A 14,530-nucleotide genomic window follows, 5' to 3' on the forward strand; every position below is an offset into this window, starting at 1 on the left:
AATCAATTATATTAGCCAGTGAGTCATTGCAGGAGGGCTCAGGACCTGAGGTCCCAGGCCGGGCATGGTGGTGTCTGCCTGTAAACACATTACTCAGGAGCCAGAGGCAGGAGGATCAGTGCAGGTTTGAAAGCCAGCTTGGTCTTAACATACTGAGTTCCAGACCAGCCAGGACTGCACAGCAAAGACTGGAAAAATGAAATACAAAGGATAGGAAAGATGTCACAGCCGCCAAGATCACTCACTCTTCTTCCAGAGAACCTGAGTTTGGTTCCCAGCACCTCTATTGGGTGGCTCACAATTGCCTATAGCTCGAGCTCTAGGGGATCCACTGTCTTTGAGTACCTGCACTCTGGTGTATACACCTACACACAGGCGCGCATGCGTGCACGCACGCACACAGGTGTACGTGTACACCCACCCACAGGCACTCACACAGGTGCACACGCACACACACCCACACCCACAGGTGCACAGGCATCCCCCCCCCTCAGAGGCACACAGGCACTCACCCACACAATTAAAAAGAAATCTTAAAATCCAAGTACTCCCAAAACAACAATAGTGAACCAAAGACCCCGGGCTTCAGCCACGACCTCCTTGTGTGTCAGGTGCTCAGGTGCTTTTCATTTGCATATAGGAGGCCAAACCAGCTGGGCCCACAGTTAGCTGCCCAGGATCCACACGTGATGGTCTCAGATTCCCCCAGTCACTTCCAGGTGAAGTCTTGTGGCAATTTTAGCACAAGGTAGTCTCGAGTCCATAGTTTCTTGTTCACAATTACTTTTGCCACAGGTAGTCGTCAAACCCTCTAATTATAGTTGGAGCAATGGCTGCTGTTCCGGTGCAGGGCAGGGACCACCTTAGGGAAGGGAGCTGGGGACAGCTTTCCTTTTCTTGCTTGCTCGTCTCTGCTCACCTAACTGCATTTATTTTTATTCATACATATTTACACGTTAGTAAGTGAACACATTAATGTGGCTCAGTGCGATGCATTTATACGTGTGCACAGCATGTACTATCACACCAGACTTCTCTCACACTCATTCCCAACCTTTCCCCATCCCCTGTAATCACAGTTCTACCTTCAGGATAACCGTTAGCATCCGCACAGGAAAAGGAACATGTGAGATTTGTTTTTCTGGAACTGGGCTCATTTCATTTAACATCATGTCCTCCAGCTCTGTTGTGTGACAGATGGCAGACCTCTTTCTTCTTCATGGCCAAGTAATACTCCACCGAGTACGCATACCACAGTTTCTTTATCTCCTTACTGGTTGATGGGCGTCTAGGCATGAATGTGACTGTTTTGAATAGTGCTGTGATCAACCCAGACCTGCAGCTATCTTTGTAGTAGGCAGACTACATCCCTTCAGGAATGTATCCAAGAGCGGTGTGGCTGGATCATGTGGTAGTTCTGTTTTTAGTTGTTTTGAAGCAGAGTTTTTGTTCCCATAGTGTCCAAACTAGCTTACATTCTAACATTCCAGCATAATGGGAATGGGATGGTTCTTCATTGTAGTTTTGATATGTCTTTCCTCATAGCTAATGATATATTTGTTGGTTATTTGAACCCTCAGGGAAGGTTCTAGAAACAACCAGTCAGGGTTCAGGGAAATTCATGGTGTGATGGGCGATATACATGGACTCCAGCATTCTGAGATTTAGCCTCTCCGAGTCTCCCTAAAGGAACCCACAGCTACAGGAACAAGCTCTTCCTCCAGGCAGCCCTGCTCTGCACGGTCCCAGCCACAGGGCTGGCAGCTGTCTCTTCATCCACATTACAGCCTTGTCTGAGAGATCCCTTAGTCTGCTAGGACTTAACCAATTTCCCAGATTAAATTTATCATGATGAACGACCTATTTTACATGGTGTTTTCCCGGCTAGACCACCATTCTCCTCTGGTCATTTAACAATTCCCAATCAACTACAATTGAAAAGAGCTATGAATTATGCTATATACAATGGCCAAACTGCTTAAGGAGAAGACGATTACTCTTTGCTCTCAATCCAGAAGCCCCCAGGTGACCAGCACTCAGCACTTGCCCAAATCACTCAGTCTAACCTGCCGATGTGCTGTGGGTTACGTGGGCATTGCCAGAAGGACATGCCGTACAGCAGTTGGTGGCAACTTCCAGGCTGGCCCAGAAGGCAGCAAGAGGGCAGCCTGTTGTGGTGGGTGTGGTCTCTGACCTGGGGCTGGGTTTTTCCAGGTCTAGCTGGGGCAGGGACTTTGGGGGAAGAGCTGAAAGTTCTTCTGTCTTAAAACACTTTAGAGACTTATTTCTATTTATGTGTGTACGTCCCCTGTGTGAGGGAGCTGAAGTTACAGGTGATTGGGAGTGTAGGCTTACCTCAAACTTAGTACATAGCCCGACGCCAAATGCCTTGATCTCCTGCCTCTCGGTTTCTCAAAAGCTGAGATTAAGGGTGAATTCCCTGTTACTCTGGTTTAAGTATATTCTTGAAATGTGACAGCAACCTTAATCAAAGTCATACCCTCACTTAGCACTGTGGTGCGTGCTTGTGTTACCAGCTCATGAAGCTGACACAGGACTGTGAGTTCAAGGCCAGACTGGGCTAGATATTGAGACATCATCTCAACAACAACAACAGATCAAAAACGAAACAAAACAAGAAACAAAAAACAAACAAACAAACAAAAAAAAAGAGAACAAGTTTTGCCATCACACGTATCAGATGCCAAGACTCATCCTTGTGGAAATTCAGGTAAACTACTGCCTGCCACACTGCCAGGGTAAGCTGGTCATCAAATGGGTTTGGGAATATCACACCATGTTGCCACACAGTTCATATGCCCATCCATGGCACACGCAGAAATGCTCGTGAGTTTTCTTGATGTACTGGCGACCGAATCCATGGCCTCACTCCTGCTATTTAAACCCTCTACACTGAGTCACATCTTAGCCCTGTAAATGCTTATTCTAACTACTGCCCTGGGTATCTCCTGACACGTGACATGTCAGAGATAATGGACTGAACATGGATAATGATGGCCTCTGTTCCTGCCACCAGAACGATGCTTTTCCAGGCTTACCTGAATGCTGTGGTCCCTGTGAGCCTCCAAGCTCAAGTCAGGCTGAGACCTCTGGGTGCTAGGTAGATTGTTAGAACAGACTCTGCCCCCACAGGGGAAGGAGTCCTCAGGGTCTTGCCTGGCCAGAAAGGCAGGTCTGGCTTAGGGGCTTTGCAGAGGTTCTATGGCAGGAGAAGATCTGACCTTGCCTGTATTTCCATAAGGGAAGCAGATGGTTTGGGAAAATCCAATTTAAAGGGGAAGAAATTGAATTAGTTTTCCAGGGGTCTGATGGCCAAGACTTGAGTGGGGACAATTGCATTATCTGCTCAGGACTCACCAACCCAACATGAAGGCTGAAGGTGGGTGGGGTGGAGGACCCCCCACCCCCACCACACAGGCCTGCATAGTGAGAGGAGAACAGCTTTCATGAGAAGTCCTTATATGGACAACCCTGTCATCTGACTTCTCCTTTCTCCTCAGACCTGCTCTGTAACTTACGCAAAACTAATGGCTAACCTGTTTCCACAACCAGAACCACACCAGCTGTCTTCAAATGCTGGAATGGAGAGGGATCCGGGGCTACAGTGGGATTGTGGGATTTGAGAAAGCAAACCTGACTTACTCTTTTTTGCTTGTCTAGCAAAATCCACCCCACATACAGCATGCCATTTTCACCACTCGAAACTGCACAACACATTAGCCCAAACTTCCTTATCCCAAACAGAATCTCCAGACTCTTTCTTTAGGCAGTAACTCCTGGGCAGGAGGATGGATGATGGCTCTGTGGGTTAAAGGTGCTTACCCCTGAGCCTGAGGGGCTTTCTGGAACTTGAGGCCAGCCTGAGCTACAGAGAAAATTCCTGGCCAGCCTGGATTACAGATTTCATCTCATATTTATTTATTTATTTATTTATTTTTTGAGGCAGAATTTCTCTGTGTAGTTTTGGAGCCTGTCCTGCAACTCATGCTGTAGACCAGGCTGGCCTCAAACTCACAGAGGATCCACTTGCCTCTGCCTCCTGAGTGCTGGGATCAAAGATAGGGGCCAAAGAGTACAGATTAAAAAAACCCAAAAAACCAAAAACTGAAAGTACGCTCAATCCAAGCAGTTCTAAAAACCAATTTAAAGAAAGCAATACCCCCAAGCAGTCCTAGACATTGTTATAATCTTTTATTATGTATCAAATTGTCTTCAATATAACTTACAACCTGATTAAATCTGATAGATACTTTTATCTATTTAAAGGCAAAAAAATTCTCTTTATGTACAATATCTTCTGTCTAGAGTCTGGCAAATATAGTACCATTCATTGCAGGATTTTTGCTTAACATAACAAGCAAAAATAAACAACCAAAGGGGGGTAAAAATCAAAGCAAACTGAACCCCAAGATCCCTCAGCTACAAATGTCAATAATGAATAAAGCATTAAAAAAGACAAACACAGAATAACTTTTGTTTAGAAATGCATAATGAATACTAATATTAGTGGCAAAAAATCCAAACGGCCCGATAGTATCCGGGGGCCATTGTTCCTGCTCGGGGTCACGGCAGACTCTAGACCATTTCTCGGCTCCTGCGGATGGCGCAGCATAGGATCATGCTGAAAATCATTCCGAAGATCTGCCAAGACAGGAAGAGTGAGACTATGAGGCCCAGGAGGGGTACTGATGCGGGGAGATGAAGACTAGATAACAGGAAGGATAGCCGCCTTGGATTCCAACAGCCAGTCAGCTGCGGAGATAGGTATGCAGCACGAGTCATTTCCCCAGATAACATTCAGGGTGAGACCCTAAACATGCAGCTTTAAATGCTGAAATCGGGGTTTCCAACAGATAAGGACTCTCCCCACTCTGTTCTTTCTGCGGTCCTGGGAATGAAACCCAGGGCTTTGCCTATTTTAGCCAAGTGTCCTACCTCTGAGCCAGTCCCAGAGGCCCCAATTCCTAGTAGTAAAAAGGAAATCCTGATAGCACACACCTGACCAGGGCAGCCAGGGCTGTGTTAGCTGCTGACCCTACAGAACTTCCAACAGTGCCTGGGCAGGGCTTACGAAGAGAAGAGTGTTTCTTCCCTGAACCACCCGCCACTCACCATCACCACGGCGATGCCGATGCCCACTGCTCCAATGATGTGAAACTTGCTGTTGAAGACATCACTGATGGCTTCTGGGCAGGACTTAGGGAGGCAAATGAGACCCAGGATCACAAACAGTGTTGACTTTGGGTATGTACCCCCTCTTTGCTGACTCATGTTGGGAGGCCTAGAGGCCAGAGAGTGACCTGCCGTGGGTGTATTTGGGTATAAGGGCTGTCCCGGATGGACAGAAGAGGAGAGATATAGGAGGTGTGGGTACCTCAAACTTGAGAAGACTTCAGAGCAGAGTGGTGGTGGGATGAGGTCTCTTCTTTCCATTGACTTTATGTGTGCCTGTTTGGTTTGCATGTATGTATGGGTACTATGTTTGTTCCTGATGTCAGTGGAGCTCAGACATGGGCATTGGGATCCCCTGGGACTGGAGTTACAGATGGTTTTGAGATACAAGGCTGGGAATTAAGCCTGGGTCCTCTGGAAGAGCAACAAGTGCTCTCACCACCGAGTCAACTCTCTAGCTCCTCCCCGCCCGCTTCTTTCTCACTTTTTGCAGTACCAGGGATGGAAGCTGGAGCCTCACCCACCATACAAGAACTCTGCCACTAAGATAGCCCTCTGGGGTCTGCTCCCATGTGGCTGGAGAACCATTCTTTTATTATTCTGCTTCTGGATGATGGGAAACTGGCCAACCAGGACCTGTTTCTAAAGTCTTAGTGACAGGCTGACCCTTCACCGAGTATGCGTGCTTTAAGGCTAGGAACTTGGACAGAGGTGAGCGGTTCCAGGTGCTAGAGCACCTCATTATGTCTTTCATCTGGCCTTTGCCTTGCTGCCCCTTGAGGACAGAGGCCCCAGGGAAGAGTGTTGCTAAATTCACCCCTGCCCTTGCAGGGATTTGCCTAAACAACAGGGCTGGGTGCCAGAGGTTTGCTGTAAGTTTACCTTAACTTGGAGGGTTTCAAGAGCTTGCTTTTTGGGGCAGATGTCTGAGATAAACTGCTCCACACCACCCATCAGGCCACAGCAGTTCAACTGAAGAAAGGATGCAGGAATGGGGATGAGGAAAAACAAAACAAAGATAATTAAAAGAGGCATGCCAAACCAGTATAGAAATGCCAGGGGAGGTATCAGAGGGGCCAGTTTCTGCTACAGAGGTGACCTACCGCCATATGGATGGCTTTGAGTGTTTCCCGTTGGGGCTCATCCTTGGTCTTCAGCTTTTGGTAGGTGTCCTTGTAAAATTCCTGGACTTCCTTAATCACCTACGAGGGACAAATCAATCAATCAATAGTAGAGATGAGTTTCTAGAAACATCTCCACAGATACTCTTCAGGTATCTGGCTAACTGCCGTTAGTATCATCTCTCTCAGCATCTTCAGCTTCAGCCTCCAGAGTACCCAGGTTATAGGGAGCTCGCCATCTTGCCTGGCTAAGTTTCTTTTGAGGTGGTGGTGTGGTGCTGGGGATCTCTAGCCCCTATTTCTAATTAAATTCTTTTATCGATGGGACAGTTTCTTGAAAACAGGGATCCTGCCTCAACTCAAGTGTCCCTGTTCTTCTCCTCTGTCACTGAAGAGTGTAAGATGCCCCACCTTCGAATACTGCACCAGCATGTCCCAGCCTGGCCAGAACTCAGTAGAGTTCACCACAGGAACTCCAGTTCGGACATGCTCAGCCCCTCCCACTGCCCAGCAGTTTCCCATTCCTCCCACTTACCCTCAAGACCCCCTACATCACTCCAGGTCTATACTCCCTTCTCTACAAACCAAGAGATCCATCCCCCTCTTTAACTTCACCTTTTAAATCTCAAGGTACTTTTGGTTATAAATGATTTGCGTGACATTTGTCAGTCTCACACTAGATGACAAAACTCCTCAAAGTGGGGACCTGGAACTCGGATAATTGGTTAGGGTTTGGTGTGACACTTGTTACAGATTAGAGCAAGGGACCCTGGTTACAGAGAGCCATGTTGCTGTGAGCAGTCTTTCTAGGGGCTTAGCTGTGATTGGCAGATATGCCAAGGGCACACATACACAAATGGTCTAAAATGAACAGTCCTTATGTGCTAGCCACACAGGGCAGGCCAGGCTCTACGTTCCCAGCCCTGAGGAAGGCCTGTCCTGTTCCCATGTGGAAACATACTGGATAAAGAGGTGTGTCCTGTGGAGAGTCAAAAGCAAAGCCACTAGGCCGAGCCCTTCAATCTTCATCAACCCTCTCCCCGGCTCAGAAACTCAAATTACTGCAGGACCCAAGAGTTCTTCTGGGGAAACTCTTACCTCATCCTTGTGGGTGTAGCCCCAGACGGCTGCAGCTATTTCAATGGCGAATATCACCAAGAGGAACCCAAAGAACTAGAAGACATAGGAGATACGGTGAGAGGGCCTCCAGCAGTGAGCCAGAAACACCGGAGGGGCGGAGAACAGGCAGCATGTAGGTATGCAAATGAACAGGCAGGAAGGGGGCCACAGGGCAAGCAGAGAGTCCCAGGGCATTCTGGGGGAAAATGTGGGCTCCGTCGGCTCTAAATTGGTATTTGAAGGGTTTCAGTTTGGAGTCGGTCAGCAGTAAAACACGTCTGCCCAGGGCCATGGGCCAGATGGTGGTGGGACCAGGCAGATGCAGCTGGGCCTGAAGGGCGGACACTGGGGAGGCTTCGTCACTCCACCCATTCTACCTGTTGTCCCATGCATCGGGTTTGGTGACATTTGGGGAAAGGAAAGGGACTAAGATTAAGACTGACTTGTTACTGCGAGTCCAGAAGGAATACTCACCAATCCCAGCATGCACTGGGACTCTTGCACAGCTCCACAGCAGCCCAGAAAACCCACCAGCATCATGAGGGCCCCAGCTCCAATCAGGATGTACACTCCTGAGGGGAGGAGGAAGGAGGACAAGCATGGAAACGTTAGTTTGGGGGGCTCTTCCTCCTGTGGAAACGTTAGTTTGGGGGGCTCTTCCTCCTGTGGAAACGTTAGTTTGGGGGGCTCTTCCTCCTGTGGAAACGTTAGTTTGGGGGGCTCTTCCTCCTGTGGAAACGTTAGTTTGGGGGGCTCTTCCTCCTGTGGAAACGTTAGTTTGGGGGGCTCTTCCTCCTGTGGAAACGTTAGTTTGGGGGGCTCTTCCTCTGCGCCTCCTCCACTCCAGGGAGGGAGGCTCTTTTCTTACCCAAACAGCATTCTCCACCTCTGTTCATGGTTTCTCTCTCTCAGAACTCTGCTCCACCATGTCTAGACTCTATCTTATCCTTTGTTTTCCCAGAAGGGACCTGGGGACAGGAACCCTCAGATTCTACTTAGGATACAACCCTTGTTCAGTCTGCTGTGTTCCTTCCCATTAGCTTCCCACTTGAGCTGATTAACTCAGACCCTCAGACTATGGCTAGCTGCCTGGTACTTGAGACCATGATTCCCCTTAGAAATCCTTTCTGCATGCCGCCAGGCACATAACCAAGTGTCCATACCAGAAACACTGTTCCTTATTCTGGTAGAAAGGACATGTAAGAGGTATCAAATCAGAAGAACCTTGTCTTAGCCCCAACACTGTTACTAACTTAAACTTTAGTTAACATGTGCTTCTGGGGCTGGGTTCATGGTTAAGAGAACGTGTTGCTTAAGGACTGGAGATTGAATCCCAGTACTCACATAGGGCAGCTCAAAAATGCCTGTAAGTTCAGCTCCCAGGAACTGATGCCCTCTCTTGGCCTTTGCAGGTACCCCACACTGTACACACACACACACACACACACACACACACACACGCACGCACACACACACACACACACACGAATGAATGGATGCACACACCTTAAATGCCAAAAAGTCCCTTCTGCCCACTGAAGGAATGTTATGGGTGGAATGAGTTACTCTAGCGAAAAGATTCATCATGCTAAGGGGAGAGTTAGTGATGCATTGCCTACGTGTTCAGTGTAAGTGGCTAAAGGGGAGGAGAGGTGGGGACACACAGAGTCTAAGTCCTGCCCACACCCAGAGAATGCAAATCCCCGCATCTGGGACCACAGTGGAGCAGCCCCTGGCTACATTGACCCCAGTTCACCATGGCTATGCTTACAGAGTCCATCGTACAGTGACACTCTTGAGCAGCCATAGCTGCCGAGCAGGGACAACCCCTGTGAAGGCCCCTTCTGTCCTAAGTCCTCTAGGAAAACCAGGAAAGGTTGTAGGGCCCCATAATTATATATACATATACTTTTAAAAATACATTTTAAAATTTCGTGTATGTATGTGTCTCTGGTGGTGTATGTGCTTACAGATGCAGTTACCCCTGGAGGCTAGAAGTGGATGTTGCAGTCCTTGGAGCCACCCAACACAAGTTCAAGGAATTGAACTTGGGTCCTCCGTAAGAGCAGTATGCACTGTTAACCCACTGGGCCGCTTCTTCAGCCCCAGTGCCTCCCATCTTGCTACCCATGCTCTAGTCACCCTTGAGAGGGCTACTGTGACATGTCAAGTGCTTCAGCTCTAAAGTTCAGAATGCTTGGTTTTGAAGGCCAGTTCTGTAACCCCAGAGAAGTTTATTTAGAAAACAATTATCTGTGTGTATATATATAATGTATATGTATACATAATTTTTGTTCTTTTTGCGGCAGAGTCTTTTCACGTAGTTCTGGCTGGTCTGGAACTCTATGTAGACCAGGCTGGCCTTGAACTCAGAGATCCACCTGCTTCTGCCTCCTAAGTATTGAGAAAGGCATACCTTTATTCTGTTTTTGGTGGAGGGGGATGAACAGGTTCTCCTTATGTGGCTCTGGCTGTCCTGGCACTCCCTTTGTAGAGAAGACTGGCCTTGAACTCACAGAGATCCACCTGCCTCTGTCTCCTGAGTGCTGAGACGAAAGGTGTGTACCCGGCCAACACACCTTTAATCCCAGTACATGGAGGCAGAGGAGGACAGAAGACAGATCTCTATGCATTCCAGGTAAGCTTGGTCTACAGAGAGTTCCAGGACAGCCAAGGCTATGTAAAGACCTTGTGTCAAAAACAATAACAACAACAATAACAATAACAACAAAAAGAGGTATGTGACCAGCTTCTGAAAACTTTTTGTCTATAAATTATGGGGTGATTGGGGTTGGGAAAAGGGAAGCACCAGGCTCATCGAGGCCCTGGGTCAAGGCAATGATCTGGAGAACACAGAGGAAGACATCCAACATTCTCTTTTGGTTTCCAACGGGCACACATGAATTTAAAAGCAATGGGGTGATTGGGACTCAGGATGGATGTATACTTATTGTGTGAGAGGCACTGGGTCCCATTTGTTAGTACCACTAAAGGGGCGTGGCAACAATGCTGTGAGGGTGTAGCCCACAGGTGCACAGCAGGCGCCAGTGGCGATTTGTTAATCTCAACAATGGAAGGGATTGGTAACCACTGCAAAAAGCGTGTGGTTGTTTTTATGTACTTGATACTCTCTCCCTAGTCTCCCACTCGACCCTAGAGACTTCTTCAAATAGGGGCTGAAAATGAGAGGCGGAGATAGGATGCTTTCTCACAATACACAGCACACTACATGACAAGAACTCTGGGCAGGTGCCACAGTGACCTCACTGCCCCCATCTGCAGCACCCAGTGTGGGGCTGGCGGGAGACCGTGGGACTGGCCTGCAGCTGATACTGTGGGCAGAGCACACACAGTGGGCATTTGTGCCTCTCTTGCCCCCTCCCATCTGCTGTGACCTGAAGTCACGTGGGGTTACTGGCAAACCCCACGGTGTATGAATATGGGCATTGTTTGTGTGCATGCCTGGTCCAGACTGGGCAAGGGGACAGATGCAGCTTGTCCTCAAGTCATCTTCCTAGTCAGTCAAATGTAGAGAGGCCTGAACTTGGGGGGCTGTGCAGTCCCGTGCATGGGCCCTGCACAGGGGTGCCAGTTGCCTAGGGGACACTACTGAGTGAGGCAGTAGTACAGCCCAGATTTCTGACTGTGACATCGGGGCAAGACAATGAAGGATGAGGTCACTCCTTTGAGCTGCAGAGCAAGGGCTGAATAAATGGGGGGGGGGTGGCATTAAGAGATCAAAAGGGTTTATAAGCACATGAAATAGAATCAAGTGCAAACAGACAGGCGCGTTTCTTCCGAGTCCACGCCCCACTATGGGAGCTAGGACACCCTGGCAAAGAAAGCCAGGGCAGCTGTGGTGCAGTAAGTAACCTAAGAGGAGAGAGCATTTTTCATGTAGGGCGAGAATGCTCCCCTAATGGGCCTCTCAGGTCGTATGACAGAGCCACTCCAGAAAGATTTTAAACTACAGGGTCTTTTGGCTTTAGATCTTGCTCAGACAGCTGCAGCTCTGGAGTGTCTGCTAGCCCTCTCTAGGCAGGAGAAAAGGCAGCGGCTATGGCATCGGCCTTTAGGCTACAGAGGGGCCCATCTGGATCTATTCTCCCAACCCTAGTTAGTCATGGACCCAATGTGAGCCTTGGATCGGATCCACTCACCACTTTAGTCCTGCAGAGCTAGAGAGAGCTCAGACCCTTCTGGGCTTCCTGAAGGCGAGTGCTCACCTCTGAGCTCCACCCCAGCACTTGGCTTGTTTTGAAAAAGAACTGTCCACTGCTTCCTTTGGGGAAAGTTGTGCAGAGCCCCACACCCCACACTTGTTAGCAAGGGCTGGCAGTGATAAATGACAAAGTGTTCCCTTTATAAAACAAGTGAACGTTAGCTTTCTGTCTGACTCATGGAAAAATTTATTTGTCAGAGGATCTCCATGCTAAATTGCTTAAGGGCTGTTTATTATACTTTCTTTTTTCTTGGGCTGACATTATAGGTCTATTTAGACGGGGTGGAGGGGGGGAGGGTTAGCATGACAGTAGCATGTGTCAGGGTGCCCTTTGCACAGGAATCAGGGTGTTCTGTCCCACCTGTGTGTTGGGCTCCGGGCTCCGGCTAGGGAGGACACAGCAGCCTCCCCTCAAGGCCCCAACTCGACCCCACAAGCACTTATTTCTCTTTGCCCGCTTGTGTGGAAGAGAAAACGATCTAGGCTCATCTTCACTGCTTAAATCCACTCTCCCAGATAACTGGCCCCCACTCTACTCCCCCCCCCACTCTTGCTTTCTCTCCCTCCCACGGCTGCTTCCGCTCATTCAGACATTGGCATTCTGTATGCCGAGCATGGTAACTGAGAGAGGTGTGGGCATGCGTGCCATGCTGGCTGCAGGGGAGGGGGGAGACGAGACAGTGAGCAACTGTGGGCCAGAACATGGAGGCCAGCTCACTGGGGACAGTCACACATCCACAAGGTCCCAAGGAGGGGTGAACACTCATGGCCTAAATTCCTACATTCCTTCACTCTGGCCATGGTTCTAGAAGGACAGAACCCTAAGAAGGAGCTGTGGGCGTGGTACTAGAAAAATGTAGCTCTGTGACATGTTTGACGTGTTTGTAAGCCTGGGACCGTGTCCCGCTGACTGGATGAATCGACCAGGGCCTGACTGGAGAGAAGGCTCATGTAAGGCTATCAGCTTATCTGCTTCATTACACACTCTTTCTTGACCGTGCAAGCTGTGGTCTCACCCCAACAAAACCTGAGGTGGTTTCCTAAAAAGTCAGTTGCATACTTAGGTTGGCCTCGGGGTGACCATGTGCAAGGGCTGGCCACTACATCAAGGCAGAGATATCAGCCTGGGTGTAGCTGGCACTCCTAGTAGTTCATGTGCCAGAAGGATTGTGGTTCACACAAAAGGCTTCTCTCATGGCCCAATGGAAAAGGGGACACAGAGGACAAAGGTTCCTTGGCCCTTTGCCCAGGGACAACAACTTCAGTTTCCCCAAAATGTCTCAGTCTCTTGAGTAACTGGTATGAAATAAAGGCCTGTGTGCCACCAAGTCTTCTAAGAGTTCAGCTTTGAACTTTTCATTCTGCGTACAGGACAAGGGGCTAAAACATGGGGGAACCAAGTGGTTTCCCCCACAAAGGGGTGCAGTAGGCACTTCTTACAAGGGGAGCTCCCCTCCTAACCTCTCACAGAGAATTCCAGGAAGAGCTGGGGTTGGTGCTCTAGGGACGAGAACTCGGGCAGGTGTCTGGGCTCTCTAGGTTGTGAGATGGGAATTATACCGTTTCTTCAGGGATGGAGCCAGGGAGCTACACCAGGAAGGGCTCGGATTGGGAGTGGTTTCTTCCCAGGTCCCCAAGTGACCAGTGAGAGCCTGTCTTCCCACATCTAAAAATATACAGAGTTAGCCTGAGTCCTGGATGATGGAAAGGATGACTAGGTGACCAGGAGCAGCCAAAAGAACAGGAGCCCTGAGGACTCAGGCCTCTTAGAAGACACGGGGACTGTGGGGCCCTTGCTCAGGAGATTGGCCTGAAAAAGTACCTGTTCCTGCTCTCCTGCTGATCCCAGGAGTGTGCTCACTGCTCCCTCATGTGTTAGGCCACGGAGCATGAAGTGAGTCCCCTCTGCACCCTGCTATTCTGTGCTGTGTGCCTCCCCCCCCCCCCACCCGTCCTGCTCTCACTGTGGCATTCCTGCTGCAGACTCAAAGCTCTGTTGCTAAAACAAGTCAGGGCTCTATGGAAACCTGCTCCCTAAAATCTCTGCTTGTAGTAGAAAAGAAAGAAAAGAAAGAAACAAACAAAAGGCCAAACCAGGAGCCTTCCTTCTCCAACTTTCCTTTTAACAATAGGGCAACACACCTAGCTCTTCCCCACCCATGGCCAATGAATAATAAAGGCAGGATCACTAGGTGCTCCAGACAGCTCTGGGGTTCTGTGACTTAGAGACTCAACCCACCCCCACCTGGCCAAGTCTGGCTCCAGGGAGGAGGGCGAGGGGAGGCTAGCTGGAACCACAGCCCTTGGTCCTTGAAGCCTGGGAGATGATAACTGTGTCAGACCGGTTTTTTTGTCTTTGTAAAAATAACTTTGGTGGGTGAAAGGAAGTGACAGCTCACCCTGGGTCTGATGGCATGACAGGATCACTCTAAAAATAGGGGGCTTCCTACTTCCACACCAGGCAGAGCGGAACCAAGTTTACTCAAGCCAGCAGCTGTATGAGAGATGGCCCTCGGTGGCATCCCCTTTTACAGAGGCAGAGGAAGGGGCTGGGTGGAGGCAGGAAGGACCATGACCACCTGTGTAGAGAAAGCTACTAAGCCGTTTCAGGCTGGGGTGATCACAGCCATATTGGAAGTAGAAAGCTTCCCCTCAGACAAAAAGAGTTTTCAGAAAGGGAAGGGTGGTCTCTCAGTCTCTCCATGGACTTCCTTTATCTTTTCTCTCCCTTCCTTTTCCCTCCCTCACCCCTTTATTTTCTTTCTGTCACTTTGACCTCCTTCTCAAGGGCCTCATCCAGGCTCCTCCAGCAGAGGTCCCCCCATTAATTCTAATTTTGACTGTACACCCAGGAAGCTGGCCTGAGGCAGGGAGA

General features: G+C 49.2%; 1 protein-coding gene across 1 annotated transcript in view; it reads right to left on the reverse strand.

The window, feature by feature from the left end:
- Positions 1-4,195: 4,195 nt before the first annotated feature.
- Cd9 (CD9 molecule) overlaps positions 4,196-14,530 on the reverse strand; it is a 32,431-nt gene continuing 22,096 nt past the window's right edge. The window contains exons 3-8 of the mRNA XM_051207939.1: positions 7,908-8,005; positions 7,413-7,487; positions 6,297-6,395; positions 6,076-6,165; positions 5,134-5,217; positions 4,196-4,662 (exon numbers count right to left, since the gene is read on the reverse strand). Of these exons, the coding sequence (XP_051063896.1) occupies positions 4,597-4,662; positions 5,134-5,217; positions 6,076-6,165; positions 6,297-6,395; positions 7,413-7,487; positions 7,908-8,005 (512 nt within the window). The 3' untranslated portion in view covers positions 4,196-4,596. The remainder of the gene's footprint in view (positions 4,663-5,133; positions 5,218-6,075; positions 6,166-6,296; positions 6,396-7,412; positions 7,488-7,907; positions 8,006-14,530) is intronic.

This window comes from Phodopus roborovskii, unplaced genomic scaffold (assembly GCF_943737965.1).
Source record: "Phodopus roborovskii unplaced genomic scaffold, PHOROB, whole genome shotgun sequence".
Lineage (NCBI taxonomy): Eukaryota > Metazoa > Chordata > Mammalia > Rodentia > Cricetidae > Phodopus > Phodopus roborovskii.